Source organism: Phyllobates terribilis, unplaced genomic scaffold (assembly GCF_046119375.1).
Source record: "Phyllobates terribilis strain yellow unplaced genomic scaffold, ASM4611937v1 Scaffold_9__5_contigs__length_417890890, whole genome shotgun sequence".
Classification (NCBI taxonomy): domain Eukaryota; kingdom Metazoa; phylum Chordata; class Amphibia; order Anura; family Dendrobatidae; genus Phyllobates; species Phyllobates terribilis.
In genome coordinates, this window is record NW_027362769.1 from 182,075,851 (window position 1) to 182,097,780 (window position 21,930).

Sequence of the window (21,930 nt, forward strand, 5' to 3'; positions counted from 1 at the left end):
GCCATCTATAGGGGGCTACGCTGTCACTCTTTGACCCTTATCTTCCATAACAGGGACCTCCATGGGATTTACAGTGATTGTTCCTGGAGTTCTGATCGGCTGTGAGAGGAGATCTCACGGGTATAGTTCCTCACCTGTGGGAGGCGCTGGAAGGTTAGTTTTGGCTTGTGGCTTCTGAACTCTTTATTTAAAGAGGACCTGTCACCATTAATACACGATCTCTTTACCTGGGGTTAATGACAATGTTCTCCTGAATTTCTCATTATTCCTATTTTGTTCCTGCGCCTTTTCCTGGGATATGACTGCTCCTTCCCTGTGCATAAATCTAGTCTTGTTATCCAAGTGGGTGTGGTCATTATCTCTTCTTCATGGGTGTCTTATTGAGCACCACTCCCTGTTGTCTAAAAAAAACACCTAGATTTATATGCAGCAGAGAGGGGGCAATATCTCAGGCCTCCAACTGCAGGTATTGCCAGAGCAGGTGGCACTGCATGAGGGTCCAATGGTGATGACCAGGTGGAAGGGGGTGGGATATAGTGTCAGAGCAGGGAGTAGTGCAGAGAACCAGCAAAGATAAGCGGCCCACCACTGAAAGTTCTGCCCTGGAGCATTGGCTCTGCTTGTATGCAACTAATCAAACATGGTAGAATGGAAGAGATCAAGCCTCAACACCAAGGGGCAGCAGGGGGCACAAGGGGATAGTAGAGGACACAAGAGGATAGTAGGGGACACAAGAGGATAGTAGGAGACAGCAGGGGACACAAGAGGATAGTAGGGGACACAAGAGGATAGTAGGAGACAGCAGGGGACACAAGAGTATAGTAGTGGACAGCAGGGGACACAAGAGGATAGTAGGGGACAGCAGGGGACACAAGAGGATAGTAGGGGACAGCAGGGGACACAAGAGGATAGTAGGGGACAGCAGGGGACATGAGAGGATAGTAGGGGACAGTAGGGGACTGGGGGGACAGCAGGGGACATAAGAGGATAGTAGGGGACAGCAGGGGACATGAGAGGATAGTAAGGGACAGCAGGGGACACAAGAGGATAGTAGGGGACAGCAGGGGACATGAGAGGATAGTAGGAGACAGCAGGGGACATGAGAGGATAGTAAGGGACAGCAGGGGACACAAGAGGATAGTAGGGGACAGCAGGGGACACAAGAGGATAGTAGGGGACAGCAGGGGACATGAGAGGATAGTAGGGGACAGTAGGGGACTGGGGGGACAGCAGGGGACATAAGAGGATAGTAGGGGACAGCAGGGGACATGAGAGGATAGTAGAAGACAGCAGGGGACATGAGAGGATAGTATGGGACAGCAGGGGACACAAGAGGATAGTAGGGGACAGCAGGGGACATAAGAGGATAGTAGGGGACAGCAGGGGACATAAGAGGATAGTAGGGGACAGTAGAGGACAGGGGTGACAACAGGGGGCATAAGAGAATAGCAAGGGACAGCAGGGGACATGAGAAGATAGTAGGGGACAGCAGGGGACATGAGAGGATAGCAGGGGACAGTATCACCTTCTTCAAACACATTCATGAGATACATTGTTGTAACTGCTGACTATTATCTATTGTATGTGTCCAACATAAGCCAGTAATGCATTTTGTGACCCCGCTGTAACACTGCTCCCAGTAGCCATCATATTGTCTTTCCAGCCATAGGTTAGTGGTTCAATTAAAAAAACCCTGTATACCATAAAATCCCTTTAATCTGCTGTCCAATCAAAAAATCGGATCAACCTCCACTAATTTCCAACCTAAAACTCCATGATAACCATAGAATATTTCACAAGGAAAGAGCAGAAGCCAAGAACCTCCTGCGACCTGAATTACTCTCCAACCTCAGACCGAATCAATCTCTGGCAGGACGGCTGCTTTCTCCAGCAGAAATCTTCTCCCCCCGCTGCTTTACTGACAGCAGAAATCCAAGCAAGAAAAGTCCAACCATTGCCCACCGTCCTGTTCAATCACAGGGACGGCAGACAGGACACGGACAACTGATATTTTGTCTCTCTGATTCCTGCAGGACTTTCAGTTCCAGCAGCTCTAGGGCCACGTTCACACTCTCAGTATTTGATCAGTATTTAACATCAGTATTTGTAGCTAAAACCAGGAGTGGGTGATAAATACAGAAGTGGTGACTAGTGTTGATTGAGTATGTATCATTTACCCTTTCCGGTGAGCATGCTCAGGTGCTCGCCGAGTATTTTGGCGTGCTCTGCGTTTCATTCACTGTCGCCACGTCTGCAATTGTCATGGCTGTTTGACATCTGTGACACATGCCGAGATTGCCTGTCTGACAGGATGGTAGACGAGAGAAGGGGACAGGCAATCTCTGCATGTGTCACAGATATCTAACAGCCGTGACAATTGCAGACGTGGCGACAGTGAATGAAACGCCGAGCACGGCAAAATACTCGGCGAGCGGCGGAAAGGTTTAATGATACATACTCGCTCAAAACTAGTGGTGACGTGCTTCTATTATACTTTTCCTCTGATTGTTCCTCTCCTGGTTTTGGCTTACAAATACTGATGCAAAATACTGACCAAATACTGAATGTGTGAACGTGGCTTGAGAGAAGTAACTGGGGTCTTATTCCTCTTTTATATGTCACTGTACCTTTAACAAGGTTAAAGCTTTCAACTTGCTTAATAAAATATTGTTCTGATACAAGCAAATAAATATAAAAAGAATGAAATAGAAGGCAGAGACTCCTCCAGCCGCTGCGATATCTCCGACATTCCTCCTGGTATTAACCATCTGCTAAGAGCAGAAAAGCAGATAAATAACAGACGCCAGAAGCCTACCCAGATGGAGGTGTCGTGATGATACGGTCTCCAGTTGCGCCCGGTATCGCTAAACATGACGCTGAAGTGTGTCACCCAGTCGGAGCTTCCATGTCTCCCTTGTGTGGACGCCCCGGTGATGTCAAATCGTCCTCCCAAGTCAATCTGCAGCCATTGCTTCACATTAGATTCCAGCGGAGACCAACCACCGAGGCCTGCGAGACAGATGACACAGAGAAGCTGAAGCCGAGAGATCCTCTGTAATTACCACATTATTCTGAGACGCAATTTACTACAAGAAACAAACAATTATCCATTTAAGCTTAATGTGACATAACAACGTGATGTAAACTTCTGATCTGTTCTTTTCTGAGTGAATTAACATGTTAACATTACATCTACATCACTCAGAGACACAGACGTGTAATGGGGCAAAAGATGAGGTCAAAAAGACAGTTCAGAGCTGCACTCACTATTCTGCTGGTGCAGTCACTGCGTGCATACATTACATTACTGATCCTGAGTTACATCCTGTATTATACTCCAGAGCTGCACTCACTATTCTGCTAGTGCAGTCACTGTGTACATACATTACATTACTGATCCTGAGTTACATCCTGTATTATACTCAAGAGCTGCACTCACTATTCTGCTGGTGCAGTCACTGTGTACATATATTACATTACTGATCCTGAGTTACATCCTGTATTATACTCCAGAGCTGCACTCACTATTCTGCTGGTGCAGTCACTGTGTACATAGATTACAATACTGATCCTGAGTTACATCCTGTATTATACTCCAGAGCTGCACTCACTATTCTGCTGGTGCAGTCACTGCGTACATACATTACATTACTGATCCTGAGTTACATCCTGTATTATACTCCAGAGCTGCACTCACTATTCTGCTGGTGCAGTCACTGTGTACGTACATTACATTACTGATCCTGAGTTACATCCTGTATTATACTCCAGAGCTGCACTCACTATTCTGCTGGTGCAGTCACTGTGTACATACATTACATTACTGATCCTGCGTTACATCCTGTTGTAGCGTCGGCGTCCCTGCCTCCTGCTAGGCAGGGACGCTGTTCCCCTCACCTCTCCACTCCGTGCCCGGCGTCCTCCTCCCGCTCTGCTGGCAGCGCGCGCTGCTTCCCGGCCACTGTGCTTAGGGCGCGCGCGCGCTCCCCCTCTCTTAAAGGGGCCGCGCGCGCCGTCCTAAGGAGTCCCCGGCCAATGGCCGGAGGATCTCACCATATATAAGGCACCTCCTCCAAAATGGAGGTGCCCGAGCAATGTTGTTGCAAAGCCTTCACTCTGCTTCAGCCCTCAGGTCCCGTTACCAGTCACCTGCCAGATTCCAGCTTGATACCTGCCTGATATCCGTTTACCTGCTAGCAAGCCTGCGGTCCGACGGTCTGCCTTCCGACACCTGTTAGTCTGTCTATGGACCAGCCTGCCCGCTCACCTGGGAGCGCTCATCTGCTACCTGCCTGCTAGCCTACCTGGAGGCTCCGCTGTCACTTGCCGTGACCACCTGCCTGTCCAGAGACTCTTGCCTGCTCACCTGGGAGCGCTCACCTGCTACCTGCCTGCTAGCCTACCTGGAGGCTCCGCTGTCACTTGCCGTGACCACCTGCCTGTCCAGAGACTCTTGCCTGCTCACCTGGGAGCGCTCACCTGCTACCTGTCTGCTAGCCTACCTGGAGGCTCTGCTGTCACTTGCCGTGACCACCTGCCTGTCCAGAGACTCTTGCCTGCTCACCTGGGAGCGCTCACCTGCTACCTGTCTGCTAGCCTACCTGGAGGCTCTGCCGTCACTTGCCGTGACCACCTGCCCGTCCAGAGACTCTTGCCCGCTCACCTGGGAGCGCTCACCTGCTACCTGCCTGCTAGCCTACCTGGAGGCTCTGCCGTCACTTGCCGTGACCACCCGCCTGTCCAAAGACTCTCGCCCGCTCACCTGGGAGCGCTCACCAGCCACCTGCCTGCTGTTCTTCTACCCAGAGACTGTCCCTGTCACTTGCCGTGAGTACCCGTCCTTCTACTCAGAGACTGTCCCTGTCACTTGCCGTGACTACCTGCCCCTCTACCCAGAGACTGTCCCTGTCACTTGCCGTGACTACCTGCCCTTCTACCCAGAGACTGTCCCTGTCACTTGCCGTGACTATCTGCCCGTCTTCCCCGGGAGCCACCCACTTCCTTACAAGGATCGCCCCCTTGTATAGTTGCTCAGAGGTTCCGCCTCCCAGACCCGTTACAGTTTGCTCGGGCCATGGAACCCGGTGGCACCCAAGCTCCCTCGCTCTCGGACCTATGCCATGAACTGTCCCGTCAGAGGTCCCAACAGGACTCCATCCTGAGTCATCTGCGGAATGTCAACTCTCGCCTGGACACTCTGACTGCTCCACCTGCAACCACCGCTAGTGTCATGACTCGCAGCCCGGCAGCGCCGCTGCCCACCAATACCATGGCATCCTGCCCCGGACCCCGGCTTTCTGCACCTCCTCGCTTCGGAGGCGACCCCGCTCAAGCTCGGGGCTTCATAAACCAGTGCACCCTGCATTTTGAACTCCTGTCCCACCAGTTTATCTCCGACCGGGCCAAAGTAGCCTTCATCATGTCCCATCTCACGGGGGAGGCACTGGCTTGGCTAAATCCTCTATGGGAGAGAGGAGACCCCCTGGTGTCCAACCTGCCAGCCTTTCTCACGGCTTTCCGGAAAGTCTTCGACGAACCCGGACGGAAGACCTCATCCGCATCATCTCTGCTACGTCTCCATCAAGGAAATCTCACCGTGGGCCAATATGCTATACGGTTCCGTACCCTTGCTTCGGACTGGCCTGGGATAACGACGCCCTGGTGTCTGTCTTTTGGGAGGGTCTGTCCGGCCGTATTAAAGATGAACTCGCCGGTCGGGACATACCTACCACTCTCGACGACTTAATAACTCTTGCCACCCGGATTGACATCCGGTTCCAGGAACGCGCCAAAGAGGTCACCCGTGAGAGGAGGTTTCCACGTCTAGCCCCTACCTTTCAGAAACCTGTCCCTTCTCCTGCTACTCCCCAGGCACACTCACCCGAGCCTATGCAGGTCGACCAGACCAAGATGGTCAAAACCCGTCAAGAGTTACGCCGTGCCGAGGGGAGCTGCTTCTACTGTGGCAGTAAGGAGCACCGGATCTGTTCCTGCCCGGAGAGGTCGGGAAACGTCTGTGTCTAGGATCGCTCAGAGAGGTCGTCCTAGACAAGAGTAAACCCTCTCCATCTCTGTTGCTGTCGGTCTCTATCATCTGCGGGGAGAACCGTTATTTTGAACTAGCCCAACTTGACTCTGGAGCTGCCGGAAATCTCATTTCTCAGTCTCTGGTAGAGAAATACCGCATTCCCACCAAACCTCTAGCTGTACCCTTATCTGTCGCTGCCGTGGATGGGGGCCTCTTACCACATCCCATCCAACTCATCACCGAATCCATAACCCTGCAGGTGGGAATGCTGCACTCTGAGAGCATCTTCTTTCATGTTCTGCCTGGACTCTCTCACGCCCTATTGCTTGGCCTACCTTGGCTTCAGAAACATGCACCCGTGCTTGATTGGCAGACCGGAGAAGTCCTTCGCTGGGGACAGGACTGCCATATGACTTGTTTAGTTCCCGTCCATCCTGTCCGTCCTTCTCCTACTCCAGCCAATCTACCTGGTCTTCCGGCTCCTTATTGGTCGTATGCGGACGTCTTTAATAAAAAGGAGGCAGAGATATTACCCCCTCATAGACCATACGATTGCCCAATCGACCTGATGCCCGGCGCTACTCCTCCCCGTGGGCGCATTTACCCTTTGTCCGCTGCTGAGACCCGATCCATGTCAGAATATATTGAGGAGAATCTGGCCCGGGGATTCATCCAGAAATCTACTTCCCCGGCGGGAGCAAGCTTCTTCTTTGTCAAAAAGAAGGATGGCTCACTCCGTCCCTGTATAGACTATAGAGGCCTTAACCAGATCACGGTGAAGAATAAATACCCCCTTCCGCTCATTCCGGAATTATTTGACCGTCTGAGGGGGGCTAGAATCTTCACCAAGCTGGACCTCCGTGGGGCGTATAACCTGGTCCGTATCCGTCAGGGGGATGAATGGAAGACGGCATTCAACACCCGGGACGGCCACTATGAATACCTGGTAATGCCCTTCGGTCTCTGTAACGCTCCCGCCGTCTTTCAAGAGTTGGTCAATGACATCTTCCGGGACCTTCTCTACTCCTGCGTAGTGGTGTACCTGGACGACATCTTGGTCTTCTCTCCGGATCTCCCCACACACCGGAGGGATGTTCGTCAGGTTCTGCTCAGGCGCAGGCAGAACCACCTCTACGCTAAATATGAGAAGTGCCTCTTTGAGCAGACCTCGCTTCCGTTTTTGGGCTACATAATTTCTCAGACCGGCCTACGAATGGATCCTGAGAAACTGTCTGCCATCGAGAAGTGGCCTCGACCAGAGGGGTTGAAGGCTATTCAGCGGTTTCTGGGCTTCGCCAACTACTACCGCCTCTTCATACCGCACTTCTCTTCCCGGACTGCCCCAATCTCTGCGCTCACCCGTAAGGGCACTAATCCCAGAGAATGGCCGCCCGAAGCTGAGGAGGCCTTTCTTTCCTTAAAACAGGCTTTCTCTTCCGCCCCGGTGCTGCATCGCCCGGACGGCAACAAGCAATTCTTCCTGGAGGTTGACGCCTCCTCCTCTGTGACTACCTGCCCCTCTACCCAGAGACTGTCCCTGTCACTTGCCGTGACTACCTGCCCTTCTACCCAGAGACTGTCCCTGTCACTTGCCGTGACTATCTGCCCGTCTTCCCCGGGAGCCACCCGCTTCCTTACAAGGACCGCCCCCTTGTATAGTTGCTCAGAGGTTCCGCCTCCCAGACCCGTTACACCTGTATTATACTCCAGAGCTGCACTCACTATTCTGCTGGTGCAGTCACTGTGTACATACATTACATTACTGATCCTGCGTTACATCCTGTATTATACTCCAGAGCTGCACTCACTATTCTGCTGGTGCAGTCACTGTGTACATACATTACATTACTGATCCTGAGTTACATCCTGTATTATACTCCAGAGCTGCACTCACTATTCTGCTGGTGCAGTTGACTCGCCCCCTGGGCCGTGGGGCACTCGGATCCGGGCAATAGGGAACGATGGGAGTAGTAGTGGCAACCCGGTTCCGTGGCTCAGGGTAGTCAGGCCAATGGTAGTCTGCTACGTTCTGCTGATAATGTCCGACTACGCCACCCGTGGATTGCGGTTATTAGGAACCGCCGCTGCATGCAGACCGCTGGGGCTGATGAGGTGTGCAGCTAGGGTAGTGTGACTCCCCACGGGAAGAGTGCGGCCCCAGGGCAGTATAATGGATGGTGGGAGTGATGGTAGTGAGAATCCCAGTGCTGATAGTGCTGGAGGAGCAAGGAGCACACAGACAACAAGTTGCAGTCCAGGGTCTTTACTGAAACAGGTAAACTGACCCATAAACAGTCCCAGCTAGGAGGGGACCTGGATGTCTGAGAGCAACGGGGAAATTGGCCCTGGTCAGGGTGAGGGTGTAAGCCTACCGTGCTTTCTGCGCTCCTTCTGGCTATCTCCTCCTGATAGGGTAACAGCCCACGTTTCCGAGCTTTCCGTGTATTCTCGCCTGTATGGCCTGCGACGTGGGTTCCTTTCTGCTCCCAGCCTTGTACGGCTTTACTGGTCCCTTCGGTTGTGGCAGGGCCTCCAGGCTTCTTAGGCCAAGGAATGTACAGTCCCTTGCGGACTGGTTCTCTGCTGGGGGATGTGGAATCCTTCCAGCCTCAGACACCAAAGTCTGGTAAAGCTAAGTCTTTCTCTGCCAAGACAGGCTCTCTTCGCCTCTTGTCTCTGGCTGGTGGCTCTCCTACTGCCACACTTCCTCTTAGGTGCAATCAACTTTCTGTCCCTGCTCCACTCTGGGACACGTCTCAAAGCTAAGACAGGCAATCCAGTTCTCTCTAACCCTGCCCTCAGTACCAGCTTTTATAGGGGCAGCCAGCTCCCCCTACTGGCCTGAGACAGGAGGCATTGCATGCTAATATTCCCCTGACTAGAGAACCTCCCCCTTGCTCTCAGACACAGCTTTAATACATTTTGTGGCATCCAGGCCAGGGTGACACATTCCCCCCTAGTGAAATTTAGTACTCCGGGACTAAACAATAAATAAAGAATAACATAACAATAAAACATTAATAGACAGACGACGCACAAATTGAGTTCTTAAGGTCACAGTGTGGTCTGTGACCAGGTGTCCATATCACCAAAACAATGGGAGCCTTAACCAGGTGGGGGTCTGTCCTACCCCAAGTCCTTCACAGTCTTAGTTCATTCCTGGGTTAGGCTCCGAACGCAGTCCATACAAGGTCCCGGTTATAAAAAGTCCATAACCTGTGAGTCCTTACGGTTGCTGCAAGAAACTGAAACACGGAATTACCAAACATGCATGTAACTTGGCAAACAATTCAACATTTGGCAACAGGGTTATTTACAATCTTAGTACACTCTATATTCTCCAGCGAGCGGGTATCTGCCCCTTTGTGCTCCTGGTTGACCTACGTAGCCCACTGTCTGGTGGTGGACCGACCTGGCTTTCCCGACTAGCGTTAGGGGTACAGCTACCAGCTGGGTGTACAGGTAGGGCAGGCAGCTGTCTGCGGGTCCTTTGGCTTACCGCAGGCATGGCAGGCTCACTGTCAGCAGAGGGTTGACTCTCTTGGGCTGCTGGAACAGGCTCTTCTGCCTCTGGAACTGCTTGCTCCTCTTCACCTTCCGGCTCTGGTGTTGGTTGTTGCTGGGCCGGTTGCAGGAAATGCAGGACGGGTACCACTATAGCATCATTTATGCGAGTCCAGGACTGAGGGAACTCTCCGAGAACGGTGCTGATCATTTCTTCCTTGTCCTCTGCGGGTTCAAGGTCACTCTGATCCTCTTCTGCACTACGGAGTTGCTCGGGGCACCTTTTGAGGTGGTCTCTGGAGACGACACTAGTGGTTTCTCCTCCATCCTTGGTGATTACGCACACCTTTGGGTTGTCGTGGTCAGACTGCAGTACGGTGTAGGGTTCCCTTTCCCACTGGTCGTCCAACTTATGTAGCCTTCTTTTTCGCTTTAGGACTTGCTCACCAGGTTCTAGGGGACTAGCAGGGGCGTGTTGATTGAAGAGTCTTTCTTGTTTCTCTCTCACCTGGGCCAGGCTCTTCTCCACACTCTCCTGTACCTTCTTGTACTGCAGGTGCCTTTCCGTATCCCAGTCCGCATCCGGGGAGGTGTCCTCAGGTATTAGGACTCCCATCTCCAGGTCTACGGGCAGCTTACCCGGTCTGGCTCGCATCAGGTAAGCCGGGGTGCAGTTTGTAGCGTTCACCGGGATATTGTTGTACATGTCTACCAGGTCCGGCAGTTTTTCTGGCCACAGGCTGCGTTCCTCTAGGGGCAACGTCTTCAGGAGATCAATGACTATATTGTTCATCTTCTCACACATCCCGTTGGTTTGGGGGTGGTAAGGCGTTGTCCGAATCTTCTTGCAGCCATAGAGGTTGCAGAACTCCTGGAAGATTTCAGCTTCAAACGCTGGACCCTGGTCTGTCAGGACCTGTTCCGGATACCCGTGTGGACGGCAGAAGTATTGCTGGAAGGCTCGGGCCGCTGTTTGGGCTGTCAAGTCCTTTACCGGGACCACCACTAGAAAACGGGAATAGTGGTCCACGATTGTCAGGGCGTAGATGTATCCGGACCGGCTTGGAGCCAATTTGACGTGGTCCAGAGCAACCAGCTCAAGAGGCTGCGTGGTGACGATGGGCCTCAAGGGTGTCTTCTGGCTGGTGCGGTCCTTCCTCCTCAGGTGACAAGGGCCACAGTCTCTGCACCACTTTTCTACTGCTCCTCTCATGCCGACCCAAAAGAACCTTCCTCTTAGTAGGAACTCCAGTTTCTTCCAACCGAAGTGTCCCGCTCTGTCATGGTAAGCTCCCAGGACCATAGCTGCATCTCGCCTTGGGACCACGACTTGCCAGGTCAGCTCGTGCGTCCGGTGGTTGACAATCCTTCTGCACAACTTGCCTTCGTAGAGGAACAGCTTGCTCTTCTCCTTCCATAGCTGCTTGGCTTCCTCTGGGGAATCTGGATCTAGGCGGGCGTCTTCCTGGGTCAGCAGATCTTTCACCAGGCGGACTGCAGGGTCACTATCTTGGGTTTCGGCCCAGCTGTGGTGAGGTAGGGGATTCATCATCACAGTTGTTAGATCCTCCTCCTTCACGTGGTGAGAGTGTTGAGCGGCTCCATACCGGTGAAACGCAGGGAGTTCTACCTCCTCCAGCTCTTCTGGGTCTTCGTCACCTTCAGGTAAGTGAGGCATTCTTGATAGGGCGTCCGCGTTGGCGTTGGTTTTGCCTGCCCGGTACTTGATCACGAAGTCATAGTTGGAGAGACGGGCCATCCACCGCTGTTCCAGGGCACCCAGTCTTGCATTGTCCAGGGGTGTCAACGGGTTGTTGTCCGTGTACACGGTGAACTTTGCGGAGGCCAGGTAATGCTTGAAGCGTTCCGTCAAGGCCCACACCACCGCCAAGAATTCTAGCTTGAAGGAGCTGTAATTCTCCGGGTTCGTCTCAGTGGGTCTCAGCTTCCGGCTGGCGTATGCGATCACCCGTTCTCTGCCCTGTTGGTTTTGGGACAGTACGGCTCCCAGTCCCACATTACTGGCATCTGTGTGGAGAATGAAAGGCTGGCCGTAATCAGGGTAGGCCAGGATCTCATCCCCCGTGAGGGCCATCTTTAGCTGGCGGAAGGACTCCTCTTCCGGTTTATCCCACTTGAAAGGTGGCTTTTGACTCCTGGACTTAGACTGTCCGATCAGGAGGTCCTGCATAGGAGCTGCCATCTTAGTGAACCCGGGGATGAACCTTCGGTAGTAGCCTACCAACCCGAGAAACTGTCTCACCTCTTTGATGTTCGAGGGGCTTGGCCAGCTCTTGATTGCCGTGACCTTGTCAGGGTCGGGGGCCACTCCTTCTGCGCTTACCACGTGCCCTAGGTACTGGACCTTTGGTTTCAGCAGGAGGCACTTCGATGGTTTCACCTTCAGGCCATAGCCTGCCAGGGCTTCGAACACCTCGGCCAGGTGCTTTAGATGGTCCTCGTAGGTCTTCGAATAGACGATCACGTCGTCCAGGTAAAGGAGAACCGTCTCGAAGTTTCGGTGCCCTAGACAGCATTCCATCAGCCGCTGGAAGGTCCCTGGAGTCCGAAAGGCATGCAGTTGAATTCGCTCAGTCCCATCGGGGTGGTGAAGGCGGTCTTCTCCTTGTCAGCCTCTGCCACAGGAACTTGCCAGTACCCGCTAGTAAGGTCCAAAGTAGAAAAGAAGTTAGCTGATTTTAGTGCGGCTAAAGACTCTTCTATTCTAGGCAGTGGATATGCGTCTTTGTGGGTGATACGGTTGATTTATCTATAGTCGACGCACATTCTCATGGTGCCGTCTTTCTTTTTCACGAGAACCAAGGGGGCTGCCCAGGGGCTACAGCTGTCTCTAATGACCCCAGCTTCTTTCATTTCTCTTAGCATACCCTTGGCGTTCTGGTAGTGTGCAGGGGGTACAGGTCTGTGTCTCTCTTTTATTGGTGGGTGGCTCCCTGTGGGGATGTGGTGTTCTATCCCCCTTACTCTGCCGAAGTCTAGCGGGTGCTTACTAAAGACTCTCTCGTACTCCTGTACCACCCGGTAGACTCCTTATTTTTGGTGCAGGGGAGTGGAGTCAGCACCCACGTGGAGTTTCTGGCACCAGTCCTCCTTTTGTTTCTGGGAGCCATTACCCTCCGCCTGAGGAGATGGAGGCAAGGGCTTCACGGCCCTGATAGCTTTGTGTTCGACGACAAACAGTTTGGCGAGTGTAGCGTACCTGGGTAAGTGTACTTCCCTCTCCCCAATGTTGAGGATGCGGACGGGCACCCTCCCATGACGGACATCAACCACCCCCCGGGCTGTCAAAATGGTGGGCCTGCTGTCTGAGTACACGGGTTCTACCATGGCTTGGTAGTCTCTACCTCTCAACCCGATTGCAGTCCGACACCAGATCATCATTTCACTTTTAGGAGGCACGGAAATGGGGAATGGATCACTGAGTCTTACGCTACCGATCTCACCACCAGACAGTTCTACCTGCTGCCGTCTCATCAGGGCTTTTATCTCCTTGTTGAGGACTCTCTGTTGGCTGGAACTAGCATTCACCGCCACCTGTTGTAGAATTACAATTACTTCTGAAAGACAATTTTCAATTATGTTATTACCCACAGTTATTTTAGGGTGACTTTCATGACGGTCAATGTCCACAATAATCACTCCCTGTGCCGGCAGTTCAACTTTACCAATTTTAATGGTCATCTCCTTGAACCCCATCTGCGGCACGGGTAAGCCATTACTGGCGGTGATGCTCAAGTTACTGTCTGGATACCGTGTGATATCAGCATCAGTCCAATACTGCTTAAAAAGTACATAAGGGATTGTGGTTACTTGTGACCCAGTATCCAGCAAGGCGCTCATGGGGATACCGTCCAGCACCACGGGTAAAACCGGGCGCCCCCCAACGTACTTATCACGCCAATTATAAGGGCCTGGTGATCTTTTGCCTGGGGGTCGGCCCTCTGCCCCAGGTTGGACCCGTTTAAATTACAGTACCTGGAAATGTGTCCGGGCTGGTTGCATCGACGGCAAATGGGCTGTCCATCCTCTGCGTAGCGGTCTGTGGGCCTCCCTCGGAACGACGGGATCCTCCTCTGTCGACGCCACGGGACATCCTCCGGACTTGAAGCCAGCTTGATGGGTCTTGACGGGTCCACTTGCAACGCCTGGACGGTCCTGGTCAACGCCGCGACGCTCCTGGTCAGCTCCTGGACTTGGTGGTGCAGGCCTTTCGACGGGGCTTGGTTCAGGGCCTGTGCATCAGCCTCCACGGAGTCCATAGAGGAGGGCGCCGCCTCCTGGTGGTAGGTGATAGCAGGGCGCCGGGGGTTTATAGCGCCACTGGTTGCAGATTCACGGAGCACCCTTATGGCCCTGTCCTTAAATTGGGCAAAGGTCAGGTCGGGGTTCTGGAAGAACATGAGGCGCAGCTGAGCCCTGTGGACGCTGGACAGCAGACCTTCTATGAATTGTTCTGTTAGCAGTTTATCCGTTTCCTGCACGCTGCCAGCGTCAGCTTGTTGAATAGCACTCAAGGCTTCCTGCAGATTTAGGGCATAGTCTCTGATGCTGTCCTGTGCCCGCTGCTTACATCCATAGAACCTCATTTTAATTTCAGCGGAGGTACGTGTGTCAAAGGTACCCCGCAGCCGGGCCAGAATACCCTTCACAGTCCCTTTCTCCTCAATGGGCCATGATTTTACCTCCCTTTGGGCTGCGCCAGTTAACTGCCCTGTTAGTATGCTGACCTTCTGTTCCTCTGTCAGGGGGTAAACTTGGAACAAACTATACAGTCTTTCCTTGAAGTCAGTTAGGGCATGGGGCTCCCCTGAGTATTTGGGCAGCCAGGCCGCTCCAGGGATGTAGGGCAGGGAAAAGGGCATCACCGCTGCTGCAGCTGCGTTGGTGGTAGTGGGCGCCTCTGTGTCCGATGTGACACCCCAGGGGTCTGGTTGCCACAGTGATAGAGATATTACGTCTGAGAGCAGGTGGGAGGTCTCTTGGTCAGGGATCCTATGCATGCCACACCTCCTGCCCAGTCCTGGGAGGGGAAGAACTTCCCCTATATAAACCTAGGGCTGAGGCAGGGTTAGTGAGTAGAGAAGAAGTAGAGACAGAGAAGCAGATATAGGAAAAGAACATCAGGAGCTCTGTGGGAGCAGTGTTACAAGGAGTCAGGGGCTGGCAGCTGCAGAGCTCGCCCTGACTGAGAAGTATCACCGGACCCGGAGTCCGAGGCTGTGGGGACTAATCTCTACCCAGCAGCAGAAACCGACCGGCAGGGGATTGCAGGTCCTCTGGCCCAGAAACCCGAAGGCACGGTCACACGCGTGGGACCAGCACCGCCATCGTGGAGCGGAAGCCATTAGAAGGCCCCGAGTCACCGGCCATACGGGTGAGCACCACACGGTACACTCAGGGACGTGGGCTACTTTTACCCGCCTCTAGCAAGGTAGCCAGAAGAGTACAGTTAGTTGGGAAGGCCTACAACTCCGCCTGGCCAGGGGAGATCCCATCTGCTCAAGGACTGACCAGGCCCCGATTGCTAGCAAGTACTCCGGGAGGGTCTATCTTTGTCACCAGTAAAGACCCTGAACTACACCGCATCGTCTCTGAGTGGTTCCTGCTACCCCCATCATCCACGTCGGCTGCCCTGAGGCCATACCCCTCCCGTTGGGGGTTATACCATCCACGCTGCACCATCCTTCCACCGGCCTCAGCGGTCTGCCCTGCAGCGGCAGCTCCATAGCTGCATTCAACGGGTGGCGTAGTCATCCACCATCCACTGCTAATAGACTGCCACTTAGTCTGACTCCCTGGGCACGGACCGGGTCACCGCCACGAGACTACTACCCCCCATCTGATCCGGCTCCGGGTAGGCTCCCGCGTGCGCAACGCTGCGCGACTCAGGCCCAGGGGCGCGTCAACTTTTGGCGTAGTCGGCAGGATTTCGTGCCCGCAACCACCGGGTACTGCGTGCCTGAAAAAGAGACTTTTAAAACTTACCATCCGTGAAGTTTTCCCGCCATCCGGCGCCATCTTCAGCCTTCTTCCCGCCATCCGTGAAGATTCCCGCCATCCGGCGCCATCTTCAGCCTTCTTCCCGCCATCCGTGAGGTTTTCCCGCCATCCGGCGCCATCTTCAGCCTTCTTCCCGCCATCCGTGGAGTTTTCCCGCCATTGGCCTCCATCTTGAAGACGCCGCGCGGGAAGAAGAGGGGCGTGGACTCCGAAAGCGCGCGAGAACTGAAGCCCCGCCTCACGTCCGGACGTTGCGTAAGGTCCTGGAAGGAGCCCAGCAGACGCCGACGTCACAGGAGCGCGACGGAAGGTCCTCAACCCTGACGATCCACTGCGGAGCCGCGGCCTACGGAAGAGGATCATCGCAAGGTAGGCCACGGTCCACTAGGGGGGAGAAGGATGTCGGATACGGAGGAGAGCTTCACCGCTTCAACCCCCGCCAGCGCCACCGCTGTTGCGGTCATGCCTTTCACCATGCCCTATATCCCGGGGGCAGCCTGGCTACCCCAGTACTCAGGGGAGTCCCATACCCTGCATGACTTTAGAGAAAAGCTGGATAGCCTCTTCCAGGTGTACCCCCTCACAGAGGAGCAAAAAGTGAGCATCCTGGTGGCCCAACTAACCGGGGCAGCCCAAAGGGAGGTAAAGTCCTGGCCACCTGGGGGGAGGACTGTCGCGGGGATACTAACCCGGCTGAGGGACACCTTTGATACCCGCACCTCAGCCGAGATCAAGCTTAGATTCTACGGGTGCAAACAGCGGGCACATGAGAGTATAAGGGACTATGCCCTGAACCTACAAGAGGCCCTGAGAGCCATTAAGCAGACCGACTCTGACGGCGTGGGAGACGAGGACAGGCTGTTGACTGAACAATTTATAGAGGGTTTATATTGCAATGCCCACCGAACCCAGTTGCGGGCAATGGCCTTAGAGGACCCTCATCTGGGATTTGCACAGTTCAAGGACAGAGCCATCCGGGTGCTTCGAGAACCGGCACCCGGTGGCGTTGTGACCCACAGACGCCCCACTACCACTTACCACCAGGAGGCGGCGCCCTTGTCGGCAGGGCCTGTGGGAGCTGATGCGCAGGCTTTGAACAATGACCCGGCTCCAGACCTGCACCATCAGGTCCAAGAGCTAGCTAAAAGCGTTGCTGCGCTAACCTGAACTGTGCAGTCTTTACAGGTTTCCACTCCAGGGAAGACCCAGCTGGCATCCGGACCGGATGACATCCCGTGGCGTCGACCAAGGAGGACCCCACCGGCCAGAGGAAGACCCAGCGACCGATACAACGAGGACGGACGACCCATCTGCCGCCGCTGCAATCAACCCGGACATATGGCAAGGTACTGTCCTTTAAACTGGCACAACCTGGGGTAGAGGGCCAACCCCCAGGAAAAAGATCACCAGGCCCATCGAACTGGCGCGACAAATATGTGGGAGGACGTCCAGTCTTACCCGTGGTACTGGATGGCATTCCTATGAGTGCCCTGCTGGACACCGGGTCACAGGTCACCACCATCCCGTACGTGCTCTTCAAGCAGTACTGGAATGACTCGGATATCACCCGCTACCCTGACGACGACTTGAGTATCATCGCCAGCAATGGTCAGCCCGTGCCACAGATTGGATTTAAAGAGGTGACCATTAAAATCGGTAGAGTCGAATTGGCGGCACAGGGACTGATCATTGTAGACATTGACAAACACGAGAGTCACCCAAAGATAACTCTAGGAACTAATGTAATTGAAAATTGTCTTGCAGAGGTGATTTTCCTTTTACAGCAGGTTGCCAAGAACGCCAGCTCTGGCCAGCAGCGAGTGCTCCAGAAAGAGATCCGGGCACTGATGCGACGGCAACAGCTAGAACTCTCCGGTGGTGAGATTGGTAGCGTGCGAATGTGTGACCCTTTCCCTATTGCCATGCCCCCAAAAAGTGAAATGATGATTTGGTGCCGGGCAGCTATTGGTCTGAGAGGTAGAGATTACCAGGCAATGGTAAAACCAGTTTACTCAGACAGTAGGCCCACCATTTTGACAGCACGGGGGGTGGTCAATGTACGCCATGGGAGGGTGCCCGTTCGCATAATCAATATCGGGAAGAGGGAAGTGTACCTGCCCCGGTATGCCACGCTAGCCAAATTGTATACAATCAATCAAGATTCCATACAGTCCGTAGAACCCTTGTCTCCATTTTCCCCGGAGGAAGGTAACGGCTCTAAGAAAACGATGGAGGACTGGTGTCAGCAACTACATTTGGGTACTGACTCCACTCCCTCACACCAGAAACAGGGAGTCTATCGGGTGGTTCAAGAGTACGAGAGAGTGTTTAGTAAACACCCGTTAGACTTCGGGCGAGTCAAGGGGGTAGAACACCACATCCCCACGGGAGACCATCCTCCCATAAAAGAGAGGTATCGACCCGTACCCCCTGCACACTACCAACACGCCAAGGGGATGCTTAGAGACATGAAGGAGGCTGGGGTGATCAGGGATAGCTGTAGCCCCTGGGCAGCTCCACTAGTCTTAGTCAAAAAGAAAGACAACACCATGAGGATGTGTGTAGATTACCGGAAAATCAACCGTATCACACACAAGGATGCGTACCCCTTACCAAGGATAGAGGAGTCTTTGGCTGCTTTAAGATCTGCTAACTTCTTCTCTACCTTGGATCTCACTAGTGGGTACTGGCAGGTTCCTGTAGCAGAGGCGGACCGGGAGAAGACCGCATTCACCACCCCGATGGGACTTAGCGAGTTTACCTGCATGCCGTTCGGACTCTGCAACGCACCAGGAACCTTCCAACGATTAATGGAGTGCTGTCTGGGCCACAGAAACTTCGAGACGGTCTTGTTGTACCTGGACGATGTCATCGTATATTCCAAGACGTATGAGGACCACCTGAAACACCTGGCGGAAGTGTTCGAAGCTCTGGCAAGCTACGGCCTAAAGGTGAAACCCTCCAAGTGTCACCTCCTGAAACCAAAGGTGCAGTACCTGGGACACGTGGTGAGCGCTGACGGAGTGGCTCCCGACCCTGATAAGATCACCGCAATTAAGGAATGGCCAAGTCCCTCCAGTGTAAAAGAAGTGCGGCAGTTCCTCGGGTTGGTAGGCTATTACCGCAGATTCATCCCCGGTTTCACCAAAAAGGCAGCTCCTATGCAGGACCTCCTGATAGGCCAGTCCCAGAAGGCCAAGAACCAGAAGCCACCCTTCAGATGGGAGAAGTTAGAAGAAGAGTCCTTCCGCCAGCTGAAGATGGCCCTCACGGGGGATGAAATCCTGGCGTACCCTGATTACAGCCAGCCCTTTATCCTCTACACCGACGCAAGTAACATCGGGCTAGGAGCCGTGCTGTCCCAGATCCAGCAGGGGAAAGAACGAGTAATCGCTTACGCCAGCCGAAAACTGCGACCCACCGAGAGAAACCCTGAGAATTACAGCTCATTTAAGCTAGAGTTCCTGGCAGTGGTGTGGGCAGTCACCGAACGCTTTAAGCACTACCTCGCTTCTTCCCGGTTCATCGTGTACACGGATAACAACCCGTTGACACACCTGGACACGGCAAGACTCGGTGCCCTAGAGCAGAGATGGATGGCCCGTCTGTCCAACTACGAGTTCACAATCAAATACCGGGCAGGACGCTCCAATACCAACCCGGACGCCCTGTCCAGGATGCCAAACCTACCGGACGTAGGAGAAGATCCAGAGGGACTGGAAGAAGTTGAACTCCCCGCGTTCCACCGTCATGGGACTATCCAGTATTCCCATCGGGTAAAGAGTAAGCAAGCCGCTACGTTTAACCCCTTGCCTCACTACAACTGGGAGGAAACGCAAAACAGTGACCCTGCCGTCCGACTGGTGAAGGAGATGCTGACTCGGCCAGAGGCTCGCCTTGACCCAGACGCTCCGGAGGAAGCCAAGCAACTATGGGCTGAGAAGAGTCGACTGTTCCTTTACAAGGGGAAGTTGTGCCGCAGAATGGTTAACTCCCGGACGCATGAACTAATCTGGCAAGTAGTGGTGCCACGAAGAGACGCAGCCATGGTGATGGAGGCATACCACGACGGGGCTGGACACTTCGGATGGAAGAAGCTGGAGTTCCTGCTGCGCGAGCGGTTTCACTGGGTAGGCATGAGGGGAACCATCGAGAGGTGGTGCAGAGACTGTGGCCCGTGCAACCTAAGAAGGAAGGACCGTGCCAGCCAGAAGACTCCCCTGCAGTCCATCGTCACCCGGCAGCCGTTGGAACTGGTAGCCTTGGATCATGTAAAACTGACCCCAAGCAGAAGTGGCTACGTCTACGCACTAACCATCGTGGATCACTACTCCCGGTTCTTGGTTGTCGTCCCCGTCAAGGACTTAACAGCTCGAACAGCAGCTAGAGCCTTCCAGCAGCATTTCTGCCGTCCACACGGGTACCCGGACCAAGTGTTGACAGACCAGGGACCTGCCTTTGAAGCGGAGGTCTTCCAAGAATTCTGCACTCTGTATGGCTGCCGGAAGATAAGGACAACACCCTATCATCCGCAAACTAATGGACTTTGTGAGAAAATGAACCAGGTGGTAATGGATCTTCTGAAAACGTTGCCCCTGGAAGAACGCAGTCTGTGGCCTGAGAAGCTGCCCGATCTGGTGGACCTATACAACCACATCCCGGTAGGTTCCACCAACTGTACCCCGGCTTACCTAATGAGGGCGAGACCTGGTAAGTTACCTGTTGACCTGGAAATGGGAGTCCTGACACCCGAGGACACTTCACCAGAAGCAGACTGGGACACAGAGAGGCAGCAGCAGTACCGGAGAGTACAGGAGAGTGTGGAGCGAAGTCTCTGTCAGGCTAGGGAAAGACAAGAGAAAACTTACAACCAGTATGCTCCCGCTGTTCCCCTGGTACCCGGAGAGCAGGTCTTGAAGAGAAAAAGACGGCTCCACAAGTTGGACGACCAGTGGGAGAAGGACCCGTACACCGTACTGCCCTCAAGCCACGACAACCCAAAGGTCTGTACCATCAGTAAAGACGGAGGGGAAACCACGACCATTGTATCCCGGGATCACCTGAAGAAGTGTCCCGAACAGCTACGGAACCCTGAAGAGGAACAAGAAGACCCTCGACCCGTAGAGGAAAGGGAAGACATGGTTAGTACTGTGCTCGGAGACTTCCCTCGGTCTTGGACTCAAGTCAATGGCGCAGTTGTGGTACCCGTACTCACCTTCCTCCAACCAGCATCCCAAGCACCTACGGAGCGACAGGTAGAGCTGGAAGAGCAGCCGGTCCAGGAGGCAGAAGACTCCACACAAGCAGAACAGGAGGATCAACCCTCTGCTTATAGTGAGCCTGCCGTACCCCTAGTGAGCCAAGGAGCCGGTAGACAGCTGCCCAGTTTACCCTTGACAGCTCCTACACCCTGTAGTTCAGGGCTAGACAGTCAGCTCCGTAAGTCCACTAGGGCCACTAGAGGCCAGTTACCCGCACATTGGAGGATTTGAAGTGTATAAATTGTTTTATTTGTGGTTACCTGTTTTTCTTGTTGCTTGTGTATAATTATGTGTTTCTAGTTGTTTATAGGAGTCTTTGGTGGATTTACCGGGAATCCTGTGTACATAGTTGGAGCGTAACCCAGGACGGACTAAAGACTGTTAAGGACTCGGGGTAGGACAGACCCCTACCTGGTTACGTCTCCCTGTTTTGGTGAAATGGACACCTTGCTTTTCTTCAAAAACTGCACCCGGTTGCGAACACGCCGTGACCATCTTTATATGTTTTTCTTATTGTACTATTATTGTTTATACCTTGTTATGTTTTTCCAAAAATATGTTTAGTCCCGGAGTACTAAATTTCACTAGGGGGGAATGTGACACCCCAGGGGTCTGGTTGCCACAGTGATAGAGATATTACGTCTGAGAGCAGGTGGGAGGTCTCTTGGTCAGGGATCCTATGCATGCCACACCTCCTGCCCAGTCCTGGGAGGGGAAGAACTTCCCCTATATAAACCTAGGGCTGAGGCAGGGTTAGTGAGTAGAGAAGAAGTAGAGACAGAGAAGCAGATATAGGAAAAGAACATCAGGAGCTCTGTGGGAACAGTGCTACAAGGAGTCAGGGGCTGGCAGCTGCAGAGCTCGCCCTGACTGAGAAGTATCACCGGACCCGGAGTCCGAGGCTGTGGGGACTAATCTCTACCCAGCAGCAGAAACCGACCGGCAGGGGATTGCAGGTCCTCTGGCCCAGAAACCCGAAGGCACGGTCACACGCGTGGGACCAGCACCGCCATCGTGGAGCGGAAGCCATTAGAAGGCCCCGAGTCACCGGCCATACGGGTGAGCACCACACGGTACACTCAGGGACGTGGGCTACTTTTACCCGCCTCTAGCAAG

The 21,930-nt window shown here is 53.7% G+C and overlaps 1 protein-coding gene across 1 annotated transcript in view; it reads right to left on the minus strand.

Annotated features, from left to right (window-relative positions):
* The window catches only part of LOC141161930 (contactin-associated protein-like 5), a 435,101-nt gene that overhangs the window by 322,186 nt on the left and 90,985 nt on the right, over nucleotides 1-21,930 (minus strand). Inside the window, exon 3 of the mRNA XM_073647489.1 lies at nucleotides 2,816-3,009. Within this exon, the coding sequence (XP_073503590.1) occupies nucleotides 2,816-3,009 (194 nt within the window). The remainder of the gene's footprint in view (nucleotides 1-2,815; nucleotides 3,010-21,930) is intronic.